The 18,983-nt window shown below is 39.9% G+C and overlaps 1 protein-coding gene across 3 annotated transcripts in view; it reads left to right on the forward strand.

Annotated features, from left to right (window-relative positions):
* Positions 1 to 816: 816 nt before the first annotated feature.
* wwp2 (WW domain containing E3 ubiquitin protein ligase 2) overlaps positions 817 to 18,983 on the forward strand; it is a 172,115-nt gene continuing 153,948 nt past the window's right edge. Inside the window, exons 1-2 of one of the 3 annotated variants that reach the window (XM_073070281.1) lie at positions 817 to 864; positions 13,057 to 13,140. In XM_073070281.1, coding sequence (XP_072926382.1) covers positions 13,071 to 13,140 — 70 coding nt within the window. In that variant the 5' untranslated portion in view covers positions 817 to 864; positions 13,057 to 13,070. Of the gene's footprint in view, positions 966 to 13,056; positions 13,141 to 18,983 lie in introns of all 3 variants that reach the window. The other 2 variants (XM_073070280.1, XM_073070279.1) reach the window with 2 other exon arrangements.

The following is an 18,983-nucleotide window of genomic DNA, read 5'->3' on the forward strand; positions in this document are numbered from 1 at the left end:
CTACTACCATGTTAACCAGAACCCTATCGAAGACCAAATCGCATTAAATGTGATGTCAAGAATTCCATTGATGAAGATCATCAAATTCTTCTAATGTCTTTATCAACATTCTTATCACAACCAATATTACTAAAATCTGTCAAATATTTGTCTTCTGTTTTGGGGACCTAAACGAATAGAATGTATTTGGCATCCTATCATTTTACTGATTCCAATTGATCAATAGTCCCTGACAAAACTTCACAATTTAAAGGCTTCTGGACAGATTGACCAATATACTGTTATATTGTTATGGTGTTATAACACTATTGTTATAACACAAAAGTGTTATTTTGTAAACAACACTATTCTTCTGCACTTCTGGTTAGATGCTAATTGCATTTCATTGGCGTTGTATCTGTACTCGGCACAATGACAATAAAGTTGAATCTAATCTAAATCTAAAATACTTCAGCTCTATTGATCAGCGGCGAGAAACCAGATTCCGCTTTTGCTGATATGTTGTCAATGTAATAGGAGAGCCTGCACTTCCAAAGTAATTCAATTACGAAACGCGTTAACTCAACCCAAAAATGTTTATAAGGTGATGTCAAAATTAACTTTGTTTATATTATGTTGCAAGTATAGGGAACGTCGATATCTGTTACATTTAAAACAAACAGAGGGGGAAGTTTCATTCCAAACCAGTGCGATTTAACATAAATTAACCCAAATTAACATAAAGTCACAATTAAACTTCTCCGCCTCTGCACAATACAATCCTGAGGATCAATGTACTGTTACTATGCCACGGCAGTACTTCCGGTCAGCTGACTGTTTCGCATGACGGTATTGGAGGAGGCGGAAGTGGAAGCGGCAGCTGAGGTAACATCGGAGGGTCTTTCCAATTGAGGTGAAAAATTAATTGAAGCTGGTGGCAGTTTGGACCTTGGCACACAATCAGTTAATTTATTTTTTTTAACAGGGTATGTACTTTTAGGTAGGCGGTAGATTTGGTCACGCGTGTGTTTAAGTGAGTGAGAGATCAGCGATCTGTGATAAAACAATAACAATCGCGTTTCTGTTAGGTGTGTGTATGTAGAAACAGTGTCCAGTCAGTCATCTCTGTGTTTCCTGAACTTTTAACTTGCATATTAGGATGGTGTATTCGGGAATTCTGGTTACTTTCACATTCTGTTTTCTAGTTAATTCTTAATTAACCTGTCATTAAATGACACAGTGGCTGAAAATTCCAGTGTCCAGAGTGCAGATTACAACATTTAGTGGAATCCTTTTAATGATGTTTGTACAGTCGTCATATATCCTTTGGTTTAAAATATTTTGAGCACACGACTGCGCAACAGCAATGCTTTACTTAACTCAGTATGGTCTTTATCTGATTCTCAAAACCTTCTAGCTTCTGCTTCGGTTCTCTTCATAGCCGAAGACCCAATTAATCCTCAAAGTCTTGAATTTCCTCAGAAACAAGAGATGTGTGTAACTTTGATTTGCCTAATTGTAGGACCAAATATATTGCCTGGAATTGAGCGATGTACAAATACATGAAAACCGAATCTCTTACATAGTTTCATTTCTTTCTGTAAACAAATTTTAAGTTTCAGTTGTCCTTCCTTGGAGGAGCTAGGGAATACAATTGGATATTCAGGTGTAGCAAAAAATTCTTCTCAGATCCGATCAATTTTCTAAAGTTTCTGATTACTTTTTAGTGGTAAGAACATGGCTGTTTAAAATTAGCAAACCTTATTGAGGTAGATATGTAGACCTATAGCTAATAATACTACAAGAAATAGAAGTGAAAGTAGGCCATTTAGGCCCTTGTATCTACTCCATCATTAAGAGCATGCTTGATCCACATAATTCTTTAAATGCACTATTGTTCACGGCCTTCTATAAACTCATTAAACTCACAGACCTCTTTGGTAGAGAAGTTAAAAGATTTAGAAAAATAGAGGGTTATGGGTAAGCCTAGTAATTTCTAAGGTAGGGACATGTTCGGCACAACTTTGTGGGCCGAAGGGTCTCTATTGTGCTGTCGGTTTTTGATGTTCTATGTTCTATTTGCTATTCTCCGGATGAAAAATTTTCCCCATCTCATTGCTGAATTTTTGAGACCATGGCACTGATATGTAACTCTTTAGTGACTGGACAACTGTTCTGTAAAGTAAATTCCAGGATGTTTTAATAAGGAAATCCTTCATTATTTGAACTTCAGAGAGTACCTTGCTTAACCTCCAGTTAACCCAACCTCCAACTCGGCAGTGGAGTTATCGGGGCGCCATCATGACGGTGTTGCCGTAGCAAGCTGTTCTTATTTTTATGAGGCCAAGTTGCTAGCATGACGCTCAACCCGACTTGGATTCGAACTCGGGAACCTTCGCTCCAGAGTTCGGCGCTGATATTATTGCGCTACCAAGCGGGACTTAACCTCCATTGTTAAGGACAATTCCCCCCCGCCCCCCACCCATCTAACCATGCCAGGAAACAACCTGTTGCCCGTTCTTCATTCCATTCTCTGTATCAGAAACGTATGGTTCCTTGTAGGTGGAGAACAGACCGCTGCATAATATTTCCAGGATTAGTGTTACCAATGTCCCTTATAATTGCTGTAACATTTATTTGCTGTTTGCATGCAGTAGCAGCACATACTGGAATGCTGCTTCTGCAGGTGGGCTAAAGCAGATGAGGGTAGCCGATACCAGCAGGCCTCATAACCTCAGTGAAACGGGGATATGCCTGCCCTAGCATGTGAAATCTGCTCTGGTGGACTGGGTGGATGAAATCAGTGAGGTTGAGGGGCTACGAAGGCGGCTCTGGAATGCTTCGTGGAGAGCGAAGGGCATGACAAGGCGTAGAGGTAGTCATGGGTATCCACTGCAAACAAGGAAGACCCCAGTTTGTGATGACTACTTGAACCACTGGACCCAGACTTCTGAGGCTGAGAGTGGAAGTGTCCCACTCTCCCGCACAGGTTTCGCTGTCGTCATCGCATATGATGGACGACCAGCAGCACTTCTTTATTCTTGTGATCAAATCCTTTTGCAATAGTCATATTCTGACCAATTTCCCTCGTCTTTCTCTATTCCCAAGAGGCTTCTCTAGCTTTATGGTTTTTCTTCTGCCTGGTTTTCATCAGTTAAACTTGGATACATGTGTTACGCCTTTCAATTTACTTACAGAGGTCGTGCCATGGTGGCATAGTGGTTCAAGGCATTTGCTTTACAGCCCCAGCAATCACTGATCAGGATTCGATTCCTGTCACTATCCGTAAGGAGTTTGTATGTTCTCCAAGTGCTCCAGTTTCCTGTCACATTCCAACGACACATGGTTAGGAGTAGTGAGTTGTGGGTGTATTATGTTGGTGCTGGAAGTGTACTAACACTTGTGGGCTGCCCAGCACATGGCAAGCAACACAATTCACTGTGTGTATTGAGGTAAATGTGACAAATAAGCCTAATCTTTATTGGCTCACCACTTATCTACTTGGCACCTCATTAATTGCAACCTCCCAACTTGAAAATGACTATTCTTTCTCTCTATTTTCTCTCCATTAACCAACCTCCTCATTCTCGAGGATGGATCTAAAAATAACTCAATAATAAAAGATAATTAAGGGGGTAAAAGAAGTGAGGAATATAAAGTCTCTGTCACTAGAAAGAAAAATACAAGGTAAGTTAAACTAATGGGGCCTTCTTGACCTGATGGTTTACATCCAAGGCTCAAAAGGAAGTGGATGCAGTAGCTGTAGTATATAAAAATTCCCCGGAAGTCCTGGAGGATTAGAAAATTACAGATATAACTCCATAATTAAAAGCAAGAAGGGAGATGAGAAGCTGGATATTAGGAGCTACTGAGTTTAACTTTCGTCATTGGGGAAACTACAGAGCTGCATGATTAAGAAAGTTATACCAGGACATTTAAAATGTCACAGGATAGTCATGCAGAGTCACCATGAAAGGGGATTTTGGATGAAACAAAGTTGATAGAGGGGAAACAATTTTGGATAGCCATTAGAAATTAGTGAGTCTTTAATCCAAGCTTTATGGAATATACAAGTAGAAAGCTTTTGACGTGTTCATTAGCACTAGGAAAGGGAGAAAACAAATTAGGCTAAAATGCTGGATGAACTCAGCAGGTCGGGCAGTGTCCGGATGCTGCCTGATCTGCTGAGTTCATCCAGATTTTTTGTACGGCTTGATTTGACCACAGCATCTGCAGTATACTTTGTGTTTAAATTAGGCTAAGTTGCAAAGGGGATGAGGAATGGATGGAACCAAGGAAATGTTTTAGGTTGGTTGTGATCAGGATTGCTCTGGTCATAAGCTGTTGATGAACTAATGATTCAGTGAGGGCAGTTGAAGAGAAAAACTCAGTCAAGAAGCTTAAAATCTGTGAAATGAATCATTGGTTTCCTCTTTTTCCCTGTTTTGATGATGGGTCTTCAATCTGATATATTAACTCTCTTTCTCATTCCACAGATACTGCTTGATCTGCTGGGCGTTCCTTACATCTTCTGTTTTTTTAATTTCAGCATCTGTACTTTCTTGATTTTTTTTATTTGGATGCTGAGAGGATGCTTTGTCCAAGTGGGGTTATCTAAAAATAAGGCACATAATTTCAGAATGAGGGACCACCTGTATAAGACAGAGATGGGGGGAACTTTTAACTCTCAGAAGATTTGGTGAATCTTTGGAATTCTGTACCTCGGAGAGATGTGGGGCAGAGTCATTTAATATATTCAAGATGGAGAATTACAGGCATTTAAACTGTAAAGGAGAAACATATAAAGTAGGAACAAGAATGTGCCTGAATCTACAATTCAGCATGATCATGGTGATCATCCACTTCAGTTCCCGGTTCAAGTATTTCCTTATATTCTGTGATCTTTTTCAGCCTTAAGAAATACATCCACCTTCTTGAATGTATTTAAGGAATTGGTCTTCACTTCTGTGAAGAAGAATTATTCATTGTTCAAAGATTCCTCCTACAGACACTGCTGGACCCACTAAATCCTCCATCATGTTGATTGTTGTTCTAGATACCAATATCTACAGCTTCTTGTTTCTCCTCTGTAAATCTTCATTGTGTTCCCTCCATGACAAGGACATCCGTGCTCAGGTATAGAACCAAAGTTACACACGCAGCTCCCAATTAGATCTCTCTAAGGCCCTCTACATCTGCAGCAGGTCATCTACTCTCTACTGAAATCCTCTTGCAACCAAGGCCAATAACACTGGTCTTCCTAACTGCTTGCTTTATACCTGAATCCTTGTTATCAGTGACTGGTACACAAGGACAGCCAAGCGTCACTGTATCTCCTCTTTTCTAATATTTCACTCAGTAACAATCTGTTGACATTTAACTCCGTTACATGGCATCTGCCATGTCTTTTCTCACTTTTATAACTTTTCATAAATCTGGATTTAGGGAAACAGCTAGAAAGTGATGTTGAGGGTAAGATTGGGTGAACCGTGATCTTTGGCTGAATACTTCTTCCATTTAATGTACACAAAATGCTGGTGAGGAACTCAGCAGGCCAGGCAGCATCTAAGAAAAGAGTACAGTTGACGTTTTGGGCTGAAATCCTTTGGCAGGATAGTCCTAGATGCTGCCTGGTCTACTGAGTTCCTCTAGCATTTTGTGTGTATCTCAGATTTGCAGCATCTGCAGATTTTCTCATTTGTGATTGGACTCTTGTTTGTCTATTTTATACACTATAATTTTGTTTAACAATCCCTTGTATAATTTTTAAGGCACACTGAAAGTCCAGTAAGAACTCACCCACTGGTTCCCTTGATCTGTTCTGCTAATTACAACCTCAGAAAACTAAAGATTATCACATCTATCTGAATACTGTCAAAATGTTGAGACATTAATTTTCCTAATTAAGGCGGAGAAATGAATGGTGTGAGCTTGCAGCTTTTGTCTAGTTCCCTGGTTATTTCTGTTAATTTATGCTCATTTGAGAAGAAATGTATGAATGGTAAACAAAAGAGATTCTGCAGAAGCTAGAAATCTTGAGCAACACTCACGAAATACTGGAGAAAGTCTGCAAGCCAGGAGAGGAATAAACAGTCGTTGTTTAACCTGTGAGACTGTTATTTCTGAATGTTTGATAGATAACTTCAGAAGCAAACTTGAGCTGAGAAGCCCTTGTGATGGTTGGAATGATCAATTTAATTAGATCTGTTGTTTTCAAGCTGTGTGCACGGGTTCCTTGCAAACCTGGGCTGACTCCGAACGTTTGAAGGAACTTTGAAAGACTATCCAAACAAAAAGTTACTATTCTTGAGAGAATCTTAGCAATTTGATTTTTCATTGTTTAATATTAATAAACCCCAGAAACAGGAGGTTTAGAATTTTAGGATCTTCAGTTTCAGATTAATTTATTTATCACATGTATATCGAAACATGCAAGGGTGTGCTGGTGGCAGTCTGTAAGTGTTGCCACGCATTCCAGCACCAACATAGCATGGCCACAGTGTTCAGCAGAACACCTCTTTCCCTCCCCTCCCTCGTATCTACCAACTCACCCACTTATACACACACACAGTCCTCTAACCCAAGGACAGGCTGCTCCCAGGCCACTGGTCTCCTTTGGATTTGCAGACTTTGGGCCACCAACTTCTCCAGCGGACTCACAGGCTTGCAGATCCTAAACTTCAGATTGACCTTTGGGCTTTGATCTTTCTATTCGACCCCAGGACTCACTGCTTATGAGGCCCTGAACTCCAGACTCCTGACTTGTGTAACTAAGGGATCGCTGGCTCTCATGACCTGCTCACACAGACTTCTGAAACTGCCTGGCCTTGCCTAGTTGTGGGGGGAGCGGGAGGCATCACCTTTGTCCTCGCTGGCCTTTATCCACAGCATTTACTGAACCAACATCCATCCATGTATCCTTGTACACGTTGTCTCTGGCCTTCAAATGCAGAGTGCAGCCTGACCTCTAGCTCTCCTCAGCCCTGTCCCTAAAGCCTAGACTGACCCATAACTCCCTTCTCTGGCCCCCAAACCATTCCTATGAACCTGAAAAAAAACAACTTTGTCAAAGTTATGACCTTGTTGGAGACCGCAGCTTGGCACCATCTTGACCGGAAGAACATTCTTGAATTGTTGTGATTCATGTGATGAATTTGGAAACTCCAATTTTGGAATCAGAAGGATCTCTTGGTTATGGATTTTAAGATTGTTTACTATTATTCTAAGCCACAATATGTGCCTGATAAATCTCTGTAACATATGTGAAAGACATGGGGATGATAAGAATATTACTTCTCAATTTTACTTTTGATTGTTTGCCAATTGCTCATAAAAAATGTCCCCCATAATTTTGAGGAATTAAATTGTCACAATATTTTTGTTGAACCTTTTTGAAACTGTGGGATAAGATTGGAATTCAAATAGGGACTTTAAAGATTTAAAAAAAAAACCTCTTGATTAGATCTCTCAGCAGGGACTTGGATCTGTGCTTTCTGATCTGAGGCATGAACACTGCCGACAGACATAATTGTAAAAGCTCAGGAACAGACATAGCATTATGTATTGTACACTGGGACACCAAATAGTTAACCTCACAGTTTTAAACAATGTTTTGCTCATTACTGCAACTTGATCGAGTTTGTTGCATTACGCAGGGGTGTCAAACTCATTTTAGGTCACGGGCCGGATTGAGCAAAATGCAGCTTCATGCGGGCCGGATCAGTCGGACGCGTGCGAACGCAGCTTTCGTTGCCTCCGTTTTTTCAGCCTGCTCTCATGTGTCTCAGTCTCTGCTATAACTACAAAGTGTTTCACTTTACAAATTCGTTTCTTATGAAGAAGACTACCGAATATACACTAAAAACCCTGAAAACCTGGTACCTGAATAAACTCAGCATTAGCCATATCATACGCCATAGGCGCTTCGATTACTGGGGCCAGCTTTAATAGTAATTAGATATTATCTCGCGGGCCAAAGATAATTCCACCGCGGGCCGGATTTGGCCCGCGGGCCTTGAGTTTGACATATATGCATTACAGGATAAGTTTGGAGCATCAGGGAGGCAGGTAGCATACATTGTGTTCTGGGAAAATGAGTCACAGCTTGTGTTTTAAAGGTGCCCTATAAATACTTCAAATGGAATGTAATCATCTATTTAATAGCAGAAGCCTGAAAAATGGGAATAATTGCTGTCCAAAATGTGCGCCTGAAATTACTTCAGAATAACTTGATAGTAAAAATGATAATGTTTCAATTAATTATGTCAAGTACTGCATTGTTAAGTATATTTAGAACATGAATTTAGCCATGACTCAGCTGAAACCAAAATTATTTTTTCCAGTCCAATTTAAGCTGCAGACTGTGAAGTAGCCAGTAATTATTAGGAAACAGACTTTGAAAATGCATTGATCATTAAGTTAATAAGTTTTGGAGTAGGATAGAACAAACTTACATATATTTATCAATTAATCACTAACTAACTTTACATGCAGCAAAGTATTCTAGTGGTTGCTTCACTGTTTTGTAGGTTAACCTGGCAATTTTTTTTGCTGTGGCAGGTCCTGTAATTAAATTGAATTGAATTTCAGTTTATTGTCATTTAGAAACCACAACTGCAATGCAGTTAAAAAATGAAACAACGTTCCTCCAGAATGATATCACAAAAGCACACAACAAAACAGACTACACCAGAAAATCCACATAACATTTGGCAATCCCCAAATCCTGAGTCCGGAGAGGCTGCTGCGTATTAATATCGTGCTACCATCTTAGCGCGTTCCCCGGAAAGGAGCTCCAAACCCACGAGACTAAACAAGACAACCAGACACACCGTCAGGAGACCAACTCTACCACCCAACAAACCAAAAACTAAAGCTACAAGACCTACACAAAACCACATAGTTACAACAGTGCAAACAATACCATAATTGATAAAAAAAAACAGACCATGAGCACAGTAAAAATAGTCCAAAGATGTTAAAAGACTATAAGCTCGAAAGAAATCACCACACAGTTTCCACAAATCCTCAGGGTCCCAATAGACTCGTCATCCCACACAGGTGGCAGAAGGGAATACCCCCGCTATGGACTTGCAAGGCGCTACCAGACTCAGCCTCGCAGACGCAGCACACAGTGAAGGTGCCCCGACCGCAGTGGACTCCGAGTCCGTTGAACCTCCGAGCCTCCGACCATCCCCTCTGGCACAGCCTCTCTGAGCATCATCCTCTGCCGAGCGCACTATGATGCTCCCGCCACCGGTCACCAGCAACGCGACCCCGAGGACTGGGGCCCGTTCTTCCCAGCAGAGACCTGGACCTCACAACAGCAGCAGCAACGATGAAGGCCTTCCTGGAGATTCCCAGATGTTCCTCCATGCTCCCACGTCTGTTTTTCATCAGATTAGGATTGTGCACGGCACCCCGCTTGACAAATAACAGATATCAACTCTGGAGAGGCTGCTGCAAACTGCGTCGCGCCGCCACCTTGAAGATTAGGTAATGATAAGAATGGCCACAATTTAATTTTCGTAATATTAATTCAGAGAATAATGCTAATAAACCAAAATAATTCTGTTGAATCATGGTAATATTTCTGAGGTAAGAATTTATTTGGATGGGGTCAACTTTCAAAACAATTTCATGGTGTTAGCATTTGTCTGTATGCTTTGCTGCTCTCCGGAAGGGGAGAGTTGACATATTGAAGAAATGATCTGATGCACCAGGAATAATGTTCTTGACCAGGAATGGTCCCACTGTTCATCTAAATAGGGTCATGAAGTCTAAGGAGAAAAATAAAGTGTTCCACTCTTTATTGAATGCTTTAAATTATTTGACTGTCTGAATATATTTTTTTTTACTTTCAAATGTGCCTGACCATCAGTATTTAGCTACTTTGGTATTGGGAATACTTTGCGTCTTGGAGTTTTTCAAAGCGCAAGATGAAGAATTTGAAGTTAAAGTTTCTAGAAGGTGCTATAGGAAAGTACAGGTTATGTTCCCCATGAAACATTCACTCTGTGGAATGCTTTATTACTTGCTCATAAAGGGAAGCTAATTTTCTGGAATTTCAAAATTATTAAGTTTATTAATTTGTTCCTGAGGTAGAATCTTTTGGATAATCTATGGTTGATTTGTGCAGTTAGTTAGGTAAACCTGCAGATGACATATGTACCTTGTGATGTCATAAGGTTTCAATGCTCTTGCCTGTGTGTGTCAAACTGTTATACCACGTAGGATGGCAAATTGACCTGGGATTTTGGGTAATTCCCAAACTACAAAGAAGCACTGTACATTTCAGTTTAAGGAAGCTGGATCTTGTTTCTCTTTTAATTCTCTTGTTTGAAGGCAGAAGAAAATACTGGGTGGACTTAGAACTTTGTTTCCCAGAAAATTATATGATACTTTCAGCAGTATAAACAGATATGACCTCACTTCTGGTACATTCCACGTGATGGTACTACACATTCTTCTCAGTAATGTACTGAAATACCTACTCAACTTATCAACTCAAAGAAAGGATTTGAATGTTTGAATTTTATAGTATTGAGCGGTCAGCCAACTGAACCAAGCATGTGTTCCAAAATCAAATCACAATTTCAAACATGTTATCAAGATTTTAAAATGGAAGAGTATCATAAAATGAAAAATACTGAAAATACGGAACTGATAGCTCAACACTAGGAAACAAAGGGTATTTTTTTAAAACAATTCTTAAACTGCATTGTATGTGATATAATAAAATTAGTTTTGCATTGGGAAAACCTTGTAAGCATGTTGCCAATATTTAATCAAGTAGACTGTTTGGCAACATTATTTCCATTACTAGTTAGTCCCATGTTAAAGTAGGGTACTGAAGTGTTTTGTCATCAGTGGGTTGGCATGCCATCAGATAGTTTATTGCTTAATAGAGAAGTGAAAATCACTGTCTTGGATAACCAATTTCTTTGCCACCCAAACTTTTATAGAACATTACCTGTGCAAAATTAACTTAAGTAGCTTCTGCATCATCTAGTGATAGCATTCAAATTTGCTTAATAATCCGCCCATTCCGTTGTGAGTTAATAATGCTGAGCCAAGTGTTCCATCCAGATTATATTGGCAGTAAATTGCTGCAGCTGGACAGTAAGTGTTGGCCATTATTAATTACCCTTAAAAAAATGGTGATGAACTGCCGGTGTTGAATAGGGAATAACTGGAATCTTACACAGTAATTTTGTAGGAACATTGATCTACTGATAAATCAGAATGTTATATGTCTCAGAATGGAGCTGGACTTGCCCTTCTAGGCAGATCCAATGCCTGTTGCTGGCAAATTGCTGCTGTTTCTTTCTGTATGGACATAATTCTATTAAAACTATCACCAGATGTTTTGAACATTTTCAGAAACTGATTGCCTTAGCTGGTGCAATTGTTCAGATTGACAATACTTTTCAATGGTTTCCTTTACCCCAGCCAACCCCATACTGTTATGTCCATCACTTCACCTCATGTCACCTTGTTACACAACATAGAACTTGTAATTCTGTATTTGAGAAGCACACCAGAAGTATCAAATGCATTGTCTGCATTTGTTGATTTATTTGTTTCATCTAGTAAATAAGTTTGTCAGTGTTGACCATGATTTATTTGGTTTAACTGATCAATAATTGATAATCCAGTTTAACTAATTCCTTGAGTAATCATTGCATGAGTGTAGAGTTCCCCATCATTTTTACGTTGGGCTAACTGGGATTAGCTGAAAAGTAAAACAATTTTCTTGGTTACCTGAGTTTTAGCTGCTTTATAATTATTAATACATTGGAAATTGGTTTATTATTGTCACATATACTGAGACACATTGAAAAATTTTGTTTCGCAATTTTCATACGTATCATTTCAAAACATAAGTATACTAAAGTACTACAAAAGGAAAAGCAATGTCATTGTGGAATATAAGTTACAATTACAGTGAAATTGCATTGCAGGTATAACTCAAGTTATGACAAGATAATTGAGAGATCAAAATTTCATCTTTATTGTACAAGAGGTTTATTCAAGTGTCTTATAAAAATGGGATAGAAGCAACCCTTGAGCCTAATGTTGTATGTTTTCAAGTTTTTATATTTTCTGCCAGAAGGAAATGTGGAGAAAAGAGAAGACCAGGTGGGAGAGGCCTTTGGTTATGCTGGTTGCTTTCATGAGGAACCGGGAAGGGTAGACGGTGGGAAAGCTGGTATTGTGATGGATTGAGCGGTGTCCACAACTCTGCAATTTTTTAATGCGGTCTTGGGCAAAACAGTTGCCATACCAAGCTGTGATGCAACTGGATAGGATACCTTTGATTAAAAATTTGTGAGGGTTAAAGGACGTCTTCCATAAAAATTGGTGAGGGTCAATGGGGCATGCCAAATTTCCTTAGCCTTCTGAGGAAGCAGAGGTCCTTGTGTGCTTTCTTGGCCATAGCATCTACATGGTTGGACCAGGACAAACTGTTAGTGATGAATTAGTCCAAGGAACTTGAAACTCTCAATCATCTCAGCCTCAGCACCATTGAAACATACAGGGCTCCTTAAATGTGACTTTGCAAAAAGGGGTTACGTAGACAAAAATGAATTGGATATGGTGGAAATTATTTTGTATTCAATTATTACCTGTTTTGGACCTGTTTGTAGTCCTTTTATGGTTGTATGCATAACAACCAGGAGCACTTGTAGATGAATTGTCATTAGTCAAAATAATAATTCTTTGTATACTTGTAATATAACAATAGAACAGTAAACATGCTTATTTTGAAGTTGATGACCAAGGCTGAAGTGGGATAGGAACTGACAGAGAATTGTAAATAGTTTTGAGAGATGCTCATATTTATGGAACACTTTTCATATCGTTTTCAAGACATTGGGATAGTTATCACATAAATGCTTCATTTTGCAGCAAGTGAAAATAATTAAGTAGGAATTAACTGTAAATGTAGTGAGATTGTATATCTGGATAGAACTTTTGAGGTATGTTACATAATTTTTATAACAAAACAAGTGCATATATTTGCAAAAATAAGTTGTAATTTAATGTGTTTGATAACTGTTTGTTTCTTTCCAGAGTGGTGTGATGTCATGGCAACTGCCAGTTCTAATATTACTGGAAGTGATCAAGCACTGGAAAAGTCACAATTGAACTTAAAAAGTAAGTCCTGAGTTGGTTATTTACTAACTTTGACTAGGATAATAATTTTGTGGTGGCATAACTAATGAACCATGTTAGTAATTCCAGCTAATGTATCAAAATGATGCACTTAGGTAGGTTGAACTTGGAGGCAGAGTACAAGGTTAATAGCAGTGTGGAGGAACAGATTCCTTAAGATTGCAGTACAGATTGTTAGTCAAATCACAAACGAGAAAATCTTCAGATGCTGGAGTCAAAGTAGTACCCACAAAATGCTAGAGGAACTCAGCAGGCCAGGCAGCACTGATGGAAAAGAGTAAACAGTTGACGTTTCGAGCCAAGACCCTTCATCAGGACTGGAAAAAAGAGATGAGAATTTAAGAGTAAGAAGGTGGGGGGGAGGGGAGGAAGAAGTACAAAGTGGTAGGTGATTGGTGAAACTGGAAGGGGGAGAAGGGTGAAGTGAAGAGCTGGGAAGTTGATTTGTGAAATAAGTAAAGGGATGGAGAAGGGGGAATCTGATAAGAGAGGACAGTAGACCATGGAAGGAAAGGGAAGGTGGAGGAGCACCAGAGGGAGGTGATGGGCAGGTAACGAGATAAGGTGAGAGAGGGAGTTACTAGAAGTTTGGAAAATCGATGTTGATGCCTTCGGGTTGGAGGCTACCCAGATGAAATATAAGGTGTTGCTCCTCCAACCTAAGTGTGGCCTCATCACAGCAGTAGAGGAGGCCATGGACTGACATGTCGGAATGGGAAGTAGAGTTGAAATGGGTGGTCATTTGAGGTCTCACTTTTTCTGGGGGTGCTCGGCGAAACAGACTCCAAATCGACGATGGGTCAGATACAGAAGGTGATGCCAAGGTGAAGTGTCACCTTACCTGGAAGGACAGTTTGGGGCCCTGAATGGTAGTGAGGGAGGAGTTGTAGGGACAGTGTAGCACCTGTTCTGCTTGCAAGGGTAAGTGCCAGGAGGGAGATCAGTGAGGGATGAATGGGCAAGGGAGTTGCGTAGAGAGCGATCCCTGTGGAAAGTGGGGGGTGGGGGGGAGGGAAAAATATGCTTGGTGGTGGGATCCCGTTGGAGATGGTGGAAGTTATGGAGAATTATGTGCTGGTCACAGAGGCTGATGGGGTGGTAGGTGAGGACAAAGGGAACCCTATCCCTGGTGGAGTGGTGGGAGGATGGAGTGAGGGCAGACATGTGGGTGATGGTGATATTGATGATGGAGGAATGGTTTTACTGTTATGGACACCTTCCTACCTACTGTTGTGACTGACTAACTCACCAGACAGGCACTGAAGCTGGTAATATAAAAATCTTAATTCAACACATAAGATTTTCTGGAGAGAATGTGGTTTTCTTGTCCTAACATCATGTTTTAGACATTTTAAACACTAAGACAGCAATAATCAATTAACTACAGTTTCAATGTCTGTAATCACGTACTTAAGTTTAACATTTTGACTGTAGAAGGTAACTTTGCAGAATTTCATATTTACAATGGTAGCATGTCCCAACCAGCAGAACCATTTTGGACATTCAGTACTGGTGACTGGTTCAAGAACTTTTAAGCACAAACTCCCAGACACCCAGAATATACCTCCTATAGTGTTGAGGGATGGCTCCCTGACTATATATTTCGCCAGAATATTAAGTGATGAAACAGAGCTGTGCTGAACTGTGCATTAAGTGGCAGGGATATGTCTTTAACAATGTATTAATACAGAAGATGGACGCATAATGTCTTCCCTGATCTCATCCTGAAAGTTTCAATGAGAACTAATGAATATGAGCATTCATCTACTGTATTCCTCTGCATTGTTTCAATGGTATAGAAATAAGAATATCCCACACCCAATGATTTGGCTTCAACAACCTTAAAGTATTTGTGGGGCTTCCCAATCTCTTTTAGACCCCTACCTTTAACCAAGGGGTCTGCTTGTGAACCCCTATGTTAAAGCTAACTTGTGAACAGGTTTTATTTCCTGATGACTGGTTTTCTTTTTAATTAATATTTATTATCCATGATTTCATATCTCAAGTATATTCACCATGGCTTTACTCACACAATGAGCTCCCCCCCCCCCCCACCTCTTTCTGCTACTGGCATCCTGGGGATCACAGTCAACAAATCGCATAAATACTGTAGCTACAAGATCAGTTCAGAGTCTGGCTGTCTGATGAGATGTGGCTGATTTTCTGACATCCAGCTACATCTACCCCACACCCCAAAACCCTTTGCCAGTGATAAAGTATCCAGAATTGTAATGGAATAGAATGAATATTCAAACGATGCTCAAAGCGTGACAGGATATTGATAGATAGATAGATAGATAGATAGATAGATACTTTATTCATCCCCATGGGGAAATTCAACTTTTTTTCCAATGTCCCATACACTTGTTGTAGCAAAAACTCATTACATACAATACTTAACTCAGTAATAATATGATATGCATCTAAATCACTAACTCAAAAAGCATTAATAATAGCTTTAAAAAAGTTCTTAAGTCCTGGCAGTTGAATTGTAAAGCCTAATGGCATTGGGGAGTATTGACCTCTTCATCCTGTCTGAGGAGCATTGCATCGACAGTAACCTGTCGCTGAAACTGCTTCTCTGTCTCTGGATGGTGCTATGTAGAGGATGTTCAGAGTTATCCATAATTGACCGAAGCCTACTCAGCGCCCTTCGCTCAGCTACCGATGTCAAACTCTCCAGTACTTTGCCCACGACAGAGCCCGCCTTCCTTATCAGCTTATTAAGACGTGAGGCGTCCTTCTTCTTAATGCTTCCTCCCCAACACGCCACCACAAAGAAGAGGGCGCTCTCAACAACTGACCTATAGAACATCTTCAGCATCTCACTGCAGACATTGAATGACGCCAACCTTCTAAGGAAGTACAGTCGACTCTGTGCCTTCCTGCACAAGGCATCTGTGTTGGCAGTCCAGTCTAGCTTCTCGTCCAACTGTACTCCCAGATACTTGTAGGTCTTAACCTGCTCCACACATTCTCCATTAATGATCACTGGCTCCATATGAGGCCTAGATCTCCTAAAGTCCACCACTTTAGGTTTCCCTTCAAGTCACACTATCATGGCGTGAAAACAGATCAGTTTCATCATACTTGCTAGATCTAAATCTGGAACACCCTGCTCAATAGCATAGTACGGATACCTTTGAATGAAGAATCCACTGTTTCAGGAGGTACAGGACCTTGAGCAGTGAAGACGATCAAGAATACCGGGGTTGCCAGTGTTATCTACTCTACATTAAAAATGAACTTTTAAGGAAAGAATCGAACATATGATGTTCACTATTACAAAGTTCTGAATAAACATCCTGGCTTTCATTTTGTCAAGAATTTTACCTGGACAAACCGCATAGAAACCTTGTCTTTAAAGCAAGTAAGAAAATTGATAATCATCAGTTACTAGTTTGCCTTCTGATTCCCTGATGCCTCTCCATTATTAACATAGCATAAGTCCAGAATGTGCAGGAAACCTTTCATTTGATTGAATGTTATTACAGCTGCAGTCAAAAGTCAAGGCACCATTCAGACCAAACAATCTACTCAACCGCCTATTCATCTACCACTTTAAGCATCCACTCCAACTGCCATCTGGAAATTGAGGCTGTAAAGTGCATATCAGTTTTGTGCCAGGTCTGAGGTCTTGACTTTGAAGCAATGTTTCCTCAGTCAACAAAAGGTTGTACTGGCATGTTAAAGACAAAGGTGAATTCTTCAGACCAGAAACAAAGTTTAATAGGCAGCAGTAATTCCTGCTCTCTCGTGCGCTTCTGAGACCTGCATTACTTAAAGCGGGCACTGGAAAGATGCTGCGGAGGATGTCTCTGTAGAATTGTCCAAAGCAAACCATCGTTGGTATCTGTTTCCAGGCCAGTGTCTCCAGGATTGAGATGCTAATTGTACTCAATTTGTTAATTGGGAAGACCATACCATTCAGATGCCTGACCTAAACTCTTTTGAGTTTTATTAGGTAAGAATTTTACCAGGTAGGGAGTGGAAAGAAATACAAGGGTGTACTCAAAGCTTCCTTAAAGGAGTGCACCATTTCCACTGACTCATGGGAATCCCTCTTCCATGACTGTTCAAAGTGAAGAATGATCATTCGTTATGAGAATCTGGAGTCTCTGCATTGGGAATATGCTGAAACCCAGCGAAAAATATTCCTCATCAGGAACTCTATGAAACTTCTGTTGAAGATTTTATAATTCCATTGGTCTAAAGACAGTCATCTCAGAAGCCATGAAACTCAAAATGCAGCAACTAAATCAACGATTCTTCACAGAATCTTTAGAATCTATAGAGCCTACCAAGTGGAAGTGAACAAGTAACTATGCACTGCAGTCACACACTTCATTGCTGTGTCAAAATCCTGGGGCCCCTTACCTAAACCTAAAACATCCATACTCTTAATAATGTATATAAAAAGAGATAGGGTTGAAATCTGTATCAATATAACAATGAAAAGTATTATCTTATGAAATTTGCACATATGATTTATTACATAGGTCTAGGGCAGGGGTCCACAGACACCTTGGTTAAAGGTAGGGGACCATGGCATGAAAAAACCTGTAGACTCTAGAGTTTTGTGCTAGTGGCATCCAGCTGTTCTCCCAAGTTGCAATATTGTGGTCTTTACCAATACAGTCATCATTGAATCAGTAATGTGAGGTGATTTTTTTCAACTTTATGAAGAAAAATGGAGGATTATATTTGAGGGAGGTTATAAGGTCAGTAGGTCGTGGGCGGTTGGGCCTGTACTGATTTTTTAAAAGTGAGTAAATTTGCAATTACTGCTATAAGAAAACCTGCAGATGCTGGAAATCCAAGCAACACACACAAAATGCTGGAGGAACTCAGCAGGCCAGTCAGCATCCATGGAAAAGAGTAAACAGTCAATGTTTTGGGCTGAGACCCTTCTTCAGGACTCAAGATTTCAGGTGACCTGAAGAAGGGTCTCGGCCTGAAATGTGGACTATTTACTCTTTTCCATACCTGCCTTGCCTGTTGAGTTCATCTGGCATTTTGGGTGTACGTTACAATTACTGCTGAACTGTTTGTAGTCCTGACAAACTCACTTTTTAAAAGAATAGAGGCTCATTTCAGAATAACACTTAAAATTGAATGTTCTTTCAAAATTTTCTGGAGTCTTTTCCCTTAAATCCCATTTATGTGTCTGATTTTTTTTCACCTTTTGTGCATTGCCATCAGTGAAAACTCTGCAATGATCCTTGACACGATGATCTCCATAGATGGCGCTATATACAAAGTCATGCTGGCATAGAGAAAGATTCATTGTGTTTTGGGGGCTTCTCGTTTCAAGCTTCTTCCTTTCCCTGCCGTCTGCAATATCCAAATCATCATAGTGGTATTGAATTTGTATTTGAATTACTCAAAAGATCTCCCTGAGTCCAGGAGTTTCAGCTCATCTGTTAATGTTTGTATACTCCTAGGATTCAGGCTATTAATTCTTGCATTGCACTTTTCTTTTGGAGAAAACAAGAGTTTTCTTTAATTCTGGTCAGCAGTCCCTTTTCAGCAGCTACCACCCAATTAGGTTAACCAATCATTTATTCTGTTGCTGCTTGGGATCTCTTCATGCAGTAACTTTTTCCCTTGAATATATCTGAAAACGACTTCTTAAATCAGTAATGAGATCCTGTGGGATAGACCATGAAGTTCTGGTTCTAGTCAGTTATTATTCATAGTAGAAAAGAATTGAACAATGTGCTGATTTTTTTTTCTTTTTAGCTGAAAATATTAAACTAATTTGCCTCCTTGGGGCATTGTAGTCAGTAAGAGTGTATAGCCAGAGATTGTGGTCTTCATTGTTC

The sequence above is a fragment of the Hemitrygon akajei genome, chromosome 17 (genome assembly GCF_048418815.1).
Source record: "Hemitrygon akajei chromosome 17, sHemAka1.3, whole genome shotgun sequence".
NCBI lineage: Eukaryota > Metazoa > Chordata > Chondrichthyes > Myliobatiformes > Dasyatidae > Hemitrygon > Hemitrygon akajei.